This window comes from Nilaparvata lugens, chromosome 13 (genome assembly GCF_014356525.2).
Source record: "Nilaparvata lugens isolate BPH chromosome 13, ASM1435652v1, whole genome shotgun sequence".
Lineage (NCBI taxonomy): Eukaryota > Metazoa > Arthropoda > Insecta > Hemiptera > Delphacidae > Nilaparvata > Nilaparvata lugens.
Window position 1 is genome coordinate 5,784,769 of NC_052516.1, and position 12,194 is coordinate 5,796,962.

Sequence of the window (12,194 nt, forward strand, 5' to 3'; positions counted from 1 at the left end):
TCTCCACAGGGAGTGGGAATTTCTCCCAAACCTGAACTGACCAGCCAGAATTTCCTTCCCCTATACAATTTCCTGTTTCCTCACTCTACGGCTGATGATGATGCCAAGTGCATCGAAACTAGTTTGGACTCTACAATTATTTGGAATTGACAATATATTTTCATTTCACCTTGTATTTATTCGTGTTCGAGAAGTAATGATGAGTGACGTCTGTACTCACATTTAGCTTCAACAAGTTCATGGTACAATAAATCATTTCCAATGCTTCAATAGCTTAGAATAGAATAAGTTTTAATGTAACCGCTTCTGAGGTCTTCAGAAGACTATATTGGAGTCATTCTTGTTGAAAATGTGTGACAATTATTGAGACAGTGTTGTTGTCACTCTTGAAGTATCAAGCTTTCTTAATGTATTGAAGTCATTCCATTCTCATTGCAATTTTGTGACAATTTTGCATGTGTACTTCTTGTAATTCTGTTACAATTATGTAACTGTATTTGTTGTGATTTTGAAAGTATTGAAGACTTGAAGTATCAAGCTTTCTTAATGTATTGAAGTCATTTCATTCTAATTGCAATTTTGTGACAATTTTGCATGTGTACTTGTAATTTTGTGACAATTCTGTAACTGTATTTGTTGTGATTCTCGAAGTATCAAGTATTCTCGATGTATTGAAGTCATTCTTGTTGAAATTTTGTGACAATCCTGCAACTGTATTTGATGTAATATTATGTGGAAATTTCGGAACTGTATTTGTTGTAATATCATGGAAATCCTGTACCTGTATCTGTTGTAATTCTGTGACAACCTTGCAGAGGGAGGCGCCGGTCTCAGCCGCACCAAATCGCAGCACAACACGTCAACCTCCAAAGGCATGTTCGACGGCCACCTGTCCATCACGGCGGCTCGCCCTGGCGGACGGCTGGTGAACTTTAGCAGCTTCCGCATCACCCACCGGTCGACGCCCAACCCCGTCCGTCGGAACACCGCCCGTCCCGGTAGACAACTCAGTCAACCAGGGGAGACTACCACACTGGGTGAAACTGCCATGTCGGCTAGGTCCTATCAGAACCTCCGCCAGGTGTCGGTTGACCCCAATCTGTTGTCTAGAAACAGTCACGGGGTGTTGTCAGGGATACAAATTATGCAAAGGTCGGCCCCTCATACACCATTGATAGATCTCAATAGAAATCCACGACAAGACCCTCTGGATAGTCTTACAATGGCAACACTCACCGTAGATAAAAACCCTGGTGCAGGAAATCACTCTCCGTCATCTGTTTATTCAGGGGCATCGTCACCGGTGAACGATCCCAGAACGCATCCATTACCGTACTCAGCCTCTTCATCACCGGGGAACGATCCCAGAACGCACCCTCCTGCATACTCAGCGACCTCCTCACCAGGAAACGATCCCAGAACACATCAATTGGATCCCAGATCGGTCTCACTGTATTCACCATCGTCATCGCCGGGAAACGATCCCAGAACGAACCAGTTGAATCCCCGTTCGGTATCAGTGTATGATCCCAGAACGCAGCAGTTGAACCCCAGATCGGTGTCTATGAACTTTGGGAATTCGGCGGGTGTAACGGGGTCTGTATCTTCGTCTAGGCTGGAGGAGCCTGTTGGTATGATGGGGGATGCAAATAGATGATTTTCGGACTACTAAGGTGTTGTTGATTGATAAATCTCCAAGATGTTGAATACGATTTTGCCGAGAATTTGAGGAATTTTCACTAGATTTTAAAGAATTTTGAATAATTTGCAATTAATTTTGAATAATTATATAGAAAGTCCGTTCTCACAAGGTTTCAAACTATCAAGCGATAACTGAAAAAAAGCTTCAATAAAATATCGAGCGACCTGGGTGGCTCAGGTCTAGTATCAGAGCAATTTATCAGTCTGTTATTAGACAGTCGGAACCGACAACTTAACGTGTCCATCCGGATTACGAGAGTGTCCCGAGCAAAATATCTTGCCGGGGCCGGGACTCGAACCCTGACCTCTGAATTGTTCACTGTCACTGCTGTGTCCAGTAAAAATCCAGCTTTAGAGGAGTCTCCTGAGATGGCTTAGCCTATTACTCTTAACTGAAATTTGTATTTTCATTGTTAAACGAAAATCCCAATTAAATGCTGTAAATAATAATTACTCATCAATTAGCATTTGAACAAAGGCAACTTCAAATTTATTTCCAATTGTAATTTTGCTCTATTCAATTAATTATAGTATATTTGTATAAATAAAGTTCTTCAAGACTCTATAATCAATTAACATCTTGGAATTTTAATCCTGTATCAACATCTTAGTATCCTACTGGACTTTATAATAGACCAGTATTAAATTGCTGGATGGAAGATTTGAACCATATTGTGAATAGTAGATAGTTATGTACATTCTAAAGCTTCATCTGTGGTTTTTATATTGCTGTTGACTGTAAGATAAATTCTAGATTTCTAAAAGATGATATAATGTATGTGAAATGAACTCTTGGATTAATACTCGGTTGCACAAAAGCTGGTTCAATTTAAAATCGTGATTGATTCTTCGAGAACCAATCAGAGAAGCCGTCTTGTGTAAAAGGCCTTCTCTGATTGGTTCTCGCGGAGTTTATCACGGTTAAAATTTAACCGGCTTTTGTGCAACTGACACTCATAATTTTATATGAAGAGAAACTATCTGAATATCTTGAATTTGAAGATAGAGGCAGGCCTACTTGAAAAATAACAGTTCCAAGTTCATTCTTGTATTTTTGTTGTATTCTATGAACATTTTTAAGTCTGAGAGTCCCGCTATTGTAAATATTGTTCAATACATCAATGTGCTACTGTATGATAGAAGATTATGTTTACGTTGATACAGACTGAGAAAAAATCAAACGTCTGCATGCAGACTTATTATATGAAGACAGACGGACGTCTGTATGGGTTGCAACATTGGAGAGGGATATTTTTCCTCCATATACATAATATGTCCGTTTGTTTATGTGTGCATACATTTGCCTCCAATCGCAGTTTTATTCGGATTATATATGGAAATGTGGAAAGTGATTTTTCTCAAGCGAATCTGAACGAATCTTCGAGCTTGAATGGTGTGAAAAGAACATTCTTGATAGATCCTTGTAAAAGAAAGACTTCTATAATCAACTTCCTACTTGTGACCAAAGATTAATAATTATTTTCTACTAATTCTTGTAACTTCGAAGTTTAAACTACAGTTAAACTATGAAGATTTAACTTTAGTTCAATTTGAACTCCAGTTAATCTTTGAAGTTTAAACTTGAAACTTCTTCAAACTTAGGGCCGTTTGTACAGTAACAGTTTAAGCCAAATTTCATTCTAAACTGGATTAAATCTCTATCGAGTCTCGTTTGTTATAATATTTCACATCTCAAGTTTAAGCAACAAGCTGATAAAATTCAGTTTAAGCTTTTGCTGTGCAATCGGCCCTTAGAACTTGATTGATATTCTCGGCCTATGTACTATATAGAGACTATTTTTCCAAAAATAGAAACCATTTTTCAAAATTTTTGTATATTGTTATCAATCATAGATAAAGACTAAGAGTTTTTAGTGTTATTTTTGTTGTAAATATTATAAAGTATTATGAGTTGTCCAATGAATATGATGGTGATATAAGAGAATAATGTATTACGAGATTGAGATTGTGAAAATATCTTATAGATACTATATTGACTGCATTTTTTATGATATTATTAAATAGGGCTATTTTCGAATTAATTGTTGTAAAATGAGAAGATATATTATTAGGAATATTAAAATAATGAATCTGAAATCTTGTACACAAGTAAGGTAGAAATAAAAGTATGGATGTGAATAAATTTTCTTATCTTTTTATTTTAGTTGATCCAAATTATATACATTGATTTGAAGTGTCCTTGAACCTTTGTAATGATGATAATCATATAATTATAATCATAATTATATCATTGCTGAGAGTTTTAGCGATTTTAATTAATTTTTCGATTCATGAAAAATGAATCAGTTACCTGTTGCTTTTTTCTGCTGTGCTGTTCTAATTCTCATCCAATACAAATGAGCTCAGTAGTCACAAAAATCCTGAGAAATTTAAATTTCCCGCTCAAATCAGTCGGTACCTCTTGCATGTTTCTGTTGCCCTGGTAGTATTTTAGTTGGTTTTAATTCTGTACCAGGGAGTCAGAACACTTGAAGAGGTAGCAGGGTTTTTCAACGCCTTCCAATGCAAGCATAGGCAACCCGCAACACTGATTTAGTTTGTGTACCTCTTGCATGTTTCTGTTGCCCTGGTAGAAATCAGGTCATTTCTAATATGCAAATGAGGCACTATTTGAGCGGGAAATTCAAATTTATCATGATTACCGGGAAATTCAAATTTCTCATGATTTATATACTATTTGAGCGGGAAATTCAAATTTCTTATGATTTATACTAATTGAGCGGGAAATTCAAATTTCTCATGATTAGCGGGAAATTCAAATTTCTCATGATTTACGGGAAATTCAAATTTCTCATGATTAGCGGGAAATTCAAATTTCTCATGATTTATACTATTTGAGCGGGAAATTCAAATTTCTCATGATTTGTGACTACTAAGCTCATTTTTATTTTAGAAATGTAACAGGAAGTTAAAACAGCAAGTGGTAACTGAGGCATTACCGATTAATGCTTACACACATTAAATACTATATATGTGTTTAGTTCAGTTGATAATGTGTGTTTATTTTCAATTTCATCAAATGTAAGACTTTAATTTGGTAGGTACCAAAATCAATCAAATACGATCATCCTTTCGGAGTTTTCTAAATGATTTACGTTTTTAGAAATTTTGAAATATGATTCCAGATTCGTGTTTCTAGCCTCAAAGTACGATTGAGAGTTTGATCACGAAGTTTGAGCGATTTTTATTTTCACAAAAAATGATGGAATCCATGGACTAAACATCGTGAACCACACTGAGACGAAAAGTATCTCTGATTTGGCTGAAATATTTCCTGAACGGTAAGGAATTTTGCAAATCTGATTCCAGATTCGTGTTTCTCGCATCAAATACCATGAGATTACGAGGTTTGAGCGACTTTTTTTTTCATTATAAATTGATGAAATCCATGGACTAACTAACTAAACATAGTCAAACACACCGAAACAAAAGGTATATCAGATTTGGCTTAAATTTGCACCATAGATAAAACTTGACCTGAGAGATGTCAGAGCCAAATTTGGCACCACCAGCCACTATACAAGATGAGTTATGAATCTGCAAACATGAATTTCCAAATGGTCATATCTCCTGAACGGTAAGGAATTTTGCAAATATGATTCCAGATTCGTGTTTCTCGCATCAAATCCCATAAGGTAACGAATTTTGAGTTATTTTTATTTTCACTAAAAATTGATCATATCCATGGACACCCATCGTGAACTACACTGAGACGGAAAGTATCTCAGATTTGGCTTGAATTTGCACCATAGATGAAGCTTGACCTGAGAAATGTCAGAGCCAAATTTAGCACCCCCAGCCACTATACAGAGTGAGTTATGAAGCTGCAAACATGAATTTTCAAATGGTCATTTCTCCTGAACATCAAGGAATTTTGCAAATATGATTCTAGATTCGTGTTTTTTTTGTGAAAAATAATAATCGCTCCAACTTCGTGACCTTATGCTCTTTGATAAGAGGAACACGAATCTGGAATCCGATTTGCAAAATTCCTCACCGTTCATTAGATATGGCCGTTTAAGAATTTGCAAATTTTACGTTTGAAGCTGCATAACTCACCCTGTATAGTAGTTGGGGGATGCCAAATTTGGCTCAGACATTCCTCAGGTGAAGCCTCATCTATAGTGCAAATTTCAGACAAATCTGAGATAACTCTTCTTTTACTGTTCCAAAACGCACGTTTTATAATAAATGCAAATCTCCTAGATTTGGTTGATGTTCGGGCTCAGACATTCCTCAGGTGAAGCTTCATCTATAGTGCAAATTTCAGCCAAATCTGAGATAACTCTTCTTTTACTGTTCCAAAACGCAAGTTTTATAATAAATGCAAATCTCCTAGATTTGGTTGATATGTTCGGGCTATGGAAAGAGGTTGATCTAACAAGTGTTATAAATATTTCTATTATTCTAAACCAATCTTTAAGTCTTAAGGAAATCCCAATAAAACACACAGTTATTTTGAAAATTTTAATGTCAAAACAATCAATATAATAGACTATAAAATATAATAAAATCTCTATAAAACAAAATAATTCCATTTTCTACAAGTAGTAGTGTGACCACAACCCAATCTAATATACTGAATAGTTTTTGTTTTATTACAAATGAAACAACAGTATTATAAAATTAAAACAAGAAACAACCACAGTTAACATACCGTACTAATTATAATGAAAATAAAGCTACAAATGATGTATTTACACTATTATTCAACAAGATTTTATCCTATAATCGTGCACATTTTGTTTAAATCTTCAAATTTGAACAATGGATGATATTTCCTTTAACAGGAGCATTTGAAATAGAGATAGAAGTAGTAAAAGCTGAAGGCAATTAGGGAAAAAGTACTCATAGAAACTATATCCCATTTTTCATTCACATAATTTGGAAAATCAAGATTTTCCAATATTGTGAGTTTATTAAAACATATGTTTGAAGCTGATTTTTGTTTAATGTTTCAGGAGAAAATATACTTTTACTTCATCTATAACACTTTCATTGCTTTTTATGAAGAGCTTAGTACTATCATAGAGAAACAATAGCGTGAGTAGATATCCCATGGTATAGGGCGTTAATGTCGCAACTTTTACTGTTATCTCAAGCCGATTACTGTCGAGTATTATTGTTTTGGCCGGGTAAGAGTGTATGAACGGCACTATATGAGGGAGACAAGCGTCATGAAGCTTTATGGTTAAGAACTACGTGGACTATCAGCTTGAGATAACAGTAAAAGTTGCGACATTAATGCCCTATACCATGGGATATCTACTCACGCTATTGTTTCTCTATGGTACTACTCAGTGACCCTCAGGGCATAGAAACTATATCTTTTTCATTCACATGAAAAATTACGATTTTCCAATATTGTTAGTATATGACAACATATATTTCACGCTGGTCTTCGAAGAATCTTTCAGGAGAAAATATAATTTTACTTCATCTATGAGACTTTCATTACTTTTTATGAAGAGCATAGTACCATTCAGTGACCCTTGGGGCCAGACCATATTAAGCGTTTTTTTTGGGCGTTTTCAGAGTCGGCAGGGCATGAAACTCTTTGAGAAACTGATTGGGTTGGCGCTTGGAAAAACTCTTAAAACGGCCTGGCTTTTATACAATAAACTGTTGCAGATTAAGAGCGATACCATACTAGGCGTTTTCTCAGGCACTAGCCAAATTATCCAATCTGAGAGCTTCTTGTCCTGCGCCCTAAAAACGCTTCATATGATCTAGCTTTAATTAGGAATAAGAATAATAATTATTTTATTGCCATTAAACAAAATCAATCACTTTTTGTGTAGTTGAGAAGTTGATATTGTGGTAATTATTCATATTAAATTGAAAAATGCTACGAAATTGTCAAAAAACCACGGATTTATTGATAGACAGAAAGACCGGTTTCGGTTGTTACTCCATTGTCAGTTTCTAATCAGGGGAATGTAGAGCTTTCCCAGATGTATTGATAAGGGACGATCGATGAGCATATCATCTTTCTATTGTCAAGGGAAGGTTAATTGAAGTTTTTGATTGATATTATCCTCAATATATCTGGGATATTTATCAATACATCTGGGAAAGCTCTGTATTCACCTGATTAGAAATTGACAATGGTGTAACCTTGGACCAGTTATAGAATAGACACGCTGGGAAGTCTAGCCTCTGAAGCCAACATCTACTGCCATATCGCCCAATCGTGACGTCAGCATCGGATAGAAAACTTTTCTGTAGAGTTTGTTTACATTGTTTTCCATAGCTGATTATGTCTATTTCAGATGGAAGTGAATTATTATTTATGAAAATCGTAAACTCCCGCTCAAATAGAAATAGAAAACAATGTAAACAAACTCTACAGAAGTTTTCTATCCGATGCTGACGTCACGATTTGGCGATATGGCAGTAGATGTTGGCTTCAGTATGAATATAAAATGGACCGTGTCTATTCTATAACTGGTCTAAGGGTGTAACAACCGAAACCGGTCTTTCTATCTATCAATAAATCTGTGGTTTTTTGACAATTTCTTAGTATTTTTATTTAATTTAAAATCAATCACAATAGACGCTGTACAAAATATACATTCATTCTCCAAATACATTCTAATTAATTCTCATACTTTCAATTCGAGGATCAGAAATGATTTTATCTGAAATTAGAATTCAAGCCAACTTTCAAAATTTAGACGGCAGAAGATGATGTCTGACCGTGTAATTTGTACACTCGATCCCAATTATCCACTTTCATAGATAACTTTCAACTATGCATTATTAATTTTAATTTTTGTGTAGTTGAAAAGTTGATATTGTTGTAATTATTCATATTAAATGAAAATACTAGGAAATTGTCAAAAACTACAGATTTATTGATACTGTGTCAATACTATGTTATAGTGTGATAGTATCAATAAATCTGGTTGGCCGCTATGGCTTCGTATAAAATGAGCGCTGCTATCCAGAGATTGTCAGTTTGGTGTAAGGGTAAGCATTCCTGACTAGCAATTGGGAGGTACCGGGTTCGATTCCCGGGCTGGCAACTAATTTTTGGATAGTAGTTCTCATCGAATTTCCATCTAGCTGTTAACCCTGTTGTCAATGTCTGCAGTAGCAGAAGTCTTCGGGGTGATTTACAGCATTTATTTAGGATTTTCGTTAAATAATAATCAATAAATCTGTTGCTTTTGACAATTTCTTAGTAGTTTTATTTAATTTAATTAATTTTAATTATCCACTTTTCCTTACGGGTCTACTACCAAAGACTTAAAGATGCATAGACTCACATGGAGCGCTATTGTCGTACTTGGAATTGAAATTGGCCATTGAGGGGGCAACCTATAATATTGAATGAAAAAGACTAAGAAATTGTCAAAAAAACCACTGATTTATTGATAATTAGAAAGACCGGTTTCGGTTATTACACCATTGTCAATCTCTGATAAACTTTTACGTTTTTTTGACAATTTCTTAGTCTTTTTCATTCAATATGAATAATTACCACAATATCAACTTCTCAACTACACAAAAAGTGAAACCTATAAGATTATTACATAGCAATGCCTTTGTAATCTATAGTATTACAAATATATAGATATATCTCGTGCTAGAATACCCCAATGGCGGCCTTCAATTTCAAGTAAGAGCTATCATTGGGAAGGCATAGGCATTGTGGGTCTATATCTCTTCAAGGTCTTTGGCCTATAAACAACAATAAATTATTGTTGCCTATAAACAACAATAAATTATTGTTGCCTATAAACAACAATAAATTATTGTTGTCTAACAACAATAAATAATAATTATTGTTAGAATGGAATAAAACTTCTCAAGTGCTGATTCCCACTTGAAAATGGCTACAAGTGCTTGAAAAATTTGGAAACTACTAAGATATTGCATTTATTTTAATGTTAATTAATTGATAATTATTATAATAATTAAACGAAAATCCAAATTAAATGTTGCAAAGGAGTAGAAGTACTACAAACCTATGCAGCATTCTACCTTCCGGCAATCGCGCTGTTGTAAAAAGTACAACAGTGTCAGTTTTTTTGCTGCATAAAACTATGTGGTGTCAGTGAATGAGTCACCTATGCATTCCAAAACATCAACCGAGCAATGGTTCAGTCTTTAGGTGCCATTTAGTCGCGACAGTGCATAAGATTGGGAAAGACTGTATGCGGGGACTGTAAACGAACCAATAACACAGAATTGATGACTTTGCTTGATGTACCTTATTGGGCTATGAAATGGTAATCATCCAAATGTTCATAGGCGTAAAATAATCTAAGAAGATGGAAAAATTAATTATACACTTAATTACTATGTTTTGACAGTAAACAAAGTACATAACAATTGGAATATTGGATGTTGTACAAAATACAACAGGCGACTGCTCGTGTGATTGAATGGGGCGCAACTACCGGAAGGTTAATCTGGATTTTTGTTTACTAATAATTATTATGGTTAAAACATATGTGATGTATTATTAATCAAACATGAAAAGGGTACTTCAGAATTTTTATTTCATTCTGACTCCTAATTCTATGTCAACTCCTTGTAAAATGTTCTAATCCTTTAAACAGGATTAAGGATGAATAATTGAGAGAGCAATTCTATTTAAAACATTCATATAGCTTATAGTGAGGTCCACTTTATAATGGCAGTGGAGAAATGTAGAGCAGCTTTGCCGATTCTCTGTCTTGTCACTGCCTTCTGTAGAGGATATCTGATACCAGTATATCTGATGTGATACTGTTCATTCTCGTTTAAAATAATAAATAATATTTTATTAAGCGAGAAATAATATTTTTCAATAATTTCATAATGAATTTTCATAATTGAGATGAAATATTTTTTTAATCAATTATCAATTCTACTTCGTTAAAAGACGATCTGGCAACAGAAAAAAGCGAGAAAGAGATAGCGTTATCCGCTTTGTTGAAACGTTATAACGTGGACCTCACTATAGTCTGAGAGATATTACTTTCAACACGGCTCTCTCTCTCTCGTAGCAAAAATGCAAGGATATAGCGAGGTCCATGTTATAATGGCAGTGTACGATTGACAATACTGTTGCTGTCCTTTTCTATCATACAACAAAACAGATAGCGCTATCTCTCTCCAGCTTTGTTGTCAGTTTGCCAGAATATTTTATATTTACTTTCGACAGCGACTGTACAAAAGTAAACAATTCATTATCAGTCGCCATTTTTTTCTTCATTCTATAATACTTGAGTACACAAGTCGTATAATTGATTTAAAATGTATTTTTGAAACAATGAAATAATTTTTAGACATTACCGTTTGAGAAACACAAATTAAAATACCTAAAATGACATTTTAAAAGTTGATAACTAACCATCCTAGACTTCATCCATGCTTCAGTTAGCCGTATAGGTTAGACCTACTCGTACCGGTATAAATAATATTGAAAAATTATTTCTGAACTATTTCCATTGAAATGACTTATTTAAAATAGGATTTCTATCTTTCTATTAATTTTGAAAGAAATTGAAATAGAATACCTACCAAATAATTCGATTTCTGTTGCTTTGAAATTCAGATTGTTGTATCACAGCTTTTTAAATTAGCCACCATTTCAGGTTTGTATAAAAATAAAAATCTAATCTCAGTTATAAAAGCAAATTATGGAAAAAAATGTCTTGATTAATTTGACATTAAATTGATTATTTAATCAAGGAAATGATAATTATTATTAGATCAAATTCAATGGGATGAATTGAGAAGCAGCTGTGTACACTCAGTGGCAAAATGGAGAGACTTGGCAACGTTTTTCTTCTATCTTCCTTCACTGCCATTATAACGTGGACCTCACTATAGCAATACCATTGCTAATCAAACACTGCCATTATAACGTGGACCTCACTATAGTCTGAGAGATATTACTTTCAACACGGTTTTCTCTCGATGACAGAGAGGCCCTCCCTAGCAAAAAAGCACTAAGGAGTGTCTCTAAGTAATCTTGGAGCCACCATTATATCGCAGACCTCACTATTATCTGCTCTGTCGATTGATAGACAAGGATAGCAACACCAATGTTAAACAGATGCTGACTTGATACCTCACTATATCTGCTTTGTCCAATGATAGACAAGGATAGCTGACTTGATAACGGTGCGTACAGATATACGCGCCGCGAACATGAGCAATTCACTTTTAATCAGCTGACTATATCTGTATTTTTACAGAAACGGTAAGATACAGATATAAAAAGCTTGGCATCAGCAGATTAAAAGTGAATCGCTCATGTCTCATGTTCGCGGCGCGTATATCTGTACGCACTTTAACGTAGACCTCACTATAGGATTAGATATTCGTCAGGATCTCCCCAACCAAATTGCACTAAGGAATGTATTATAGTATTTATAATACATACAGTATCTATAATAAAATCTCCCTAAGTAACCTTTAAACCACTGCTATTTCCTAGTATAGCTGCGCCTATACTGTTCGTCAATGTTCGT

General features: G+C 34.6%; 1 protein-coding gene across 7 annotated transcripts in view; it reads left to right on the forward strand.

Annotated features, from left to right (window-relative positions):
* The window catches only part of LOC111044266 (adenylate cyclase type 8), a 510,898-nt gene extending 507,054 nt beyond the window's left edge, over positions 1-3,844 (forward strand). For 5 of the 7 annotated variants that reach the window (XM_039439656.1, XM_039439658.1, XM_039439659.1 and 2 more), the window contains one exon: positions 816-3,844. In XM_039439656.1, the coding sequence (XP_039295590.1) occupies positions 816-1,657 (842 nt within the window). In that variant the 3' untranslated portion in view covers positions 1,658-3,844. The remainder of the gene's footprint in view (positions 1-815) is intronic. The other 2 variants (XR_005572740.1, XR_005572741.1) reach the window with 1 other exon arrangement.
* Positions 3,845-12,194: the final 8,350 nt, after the last annotated feature.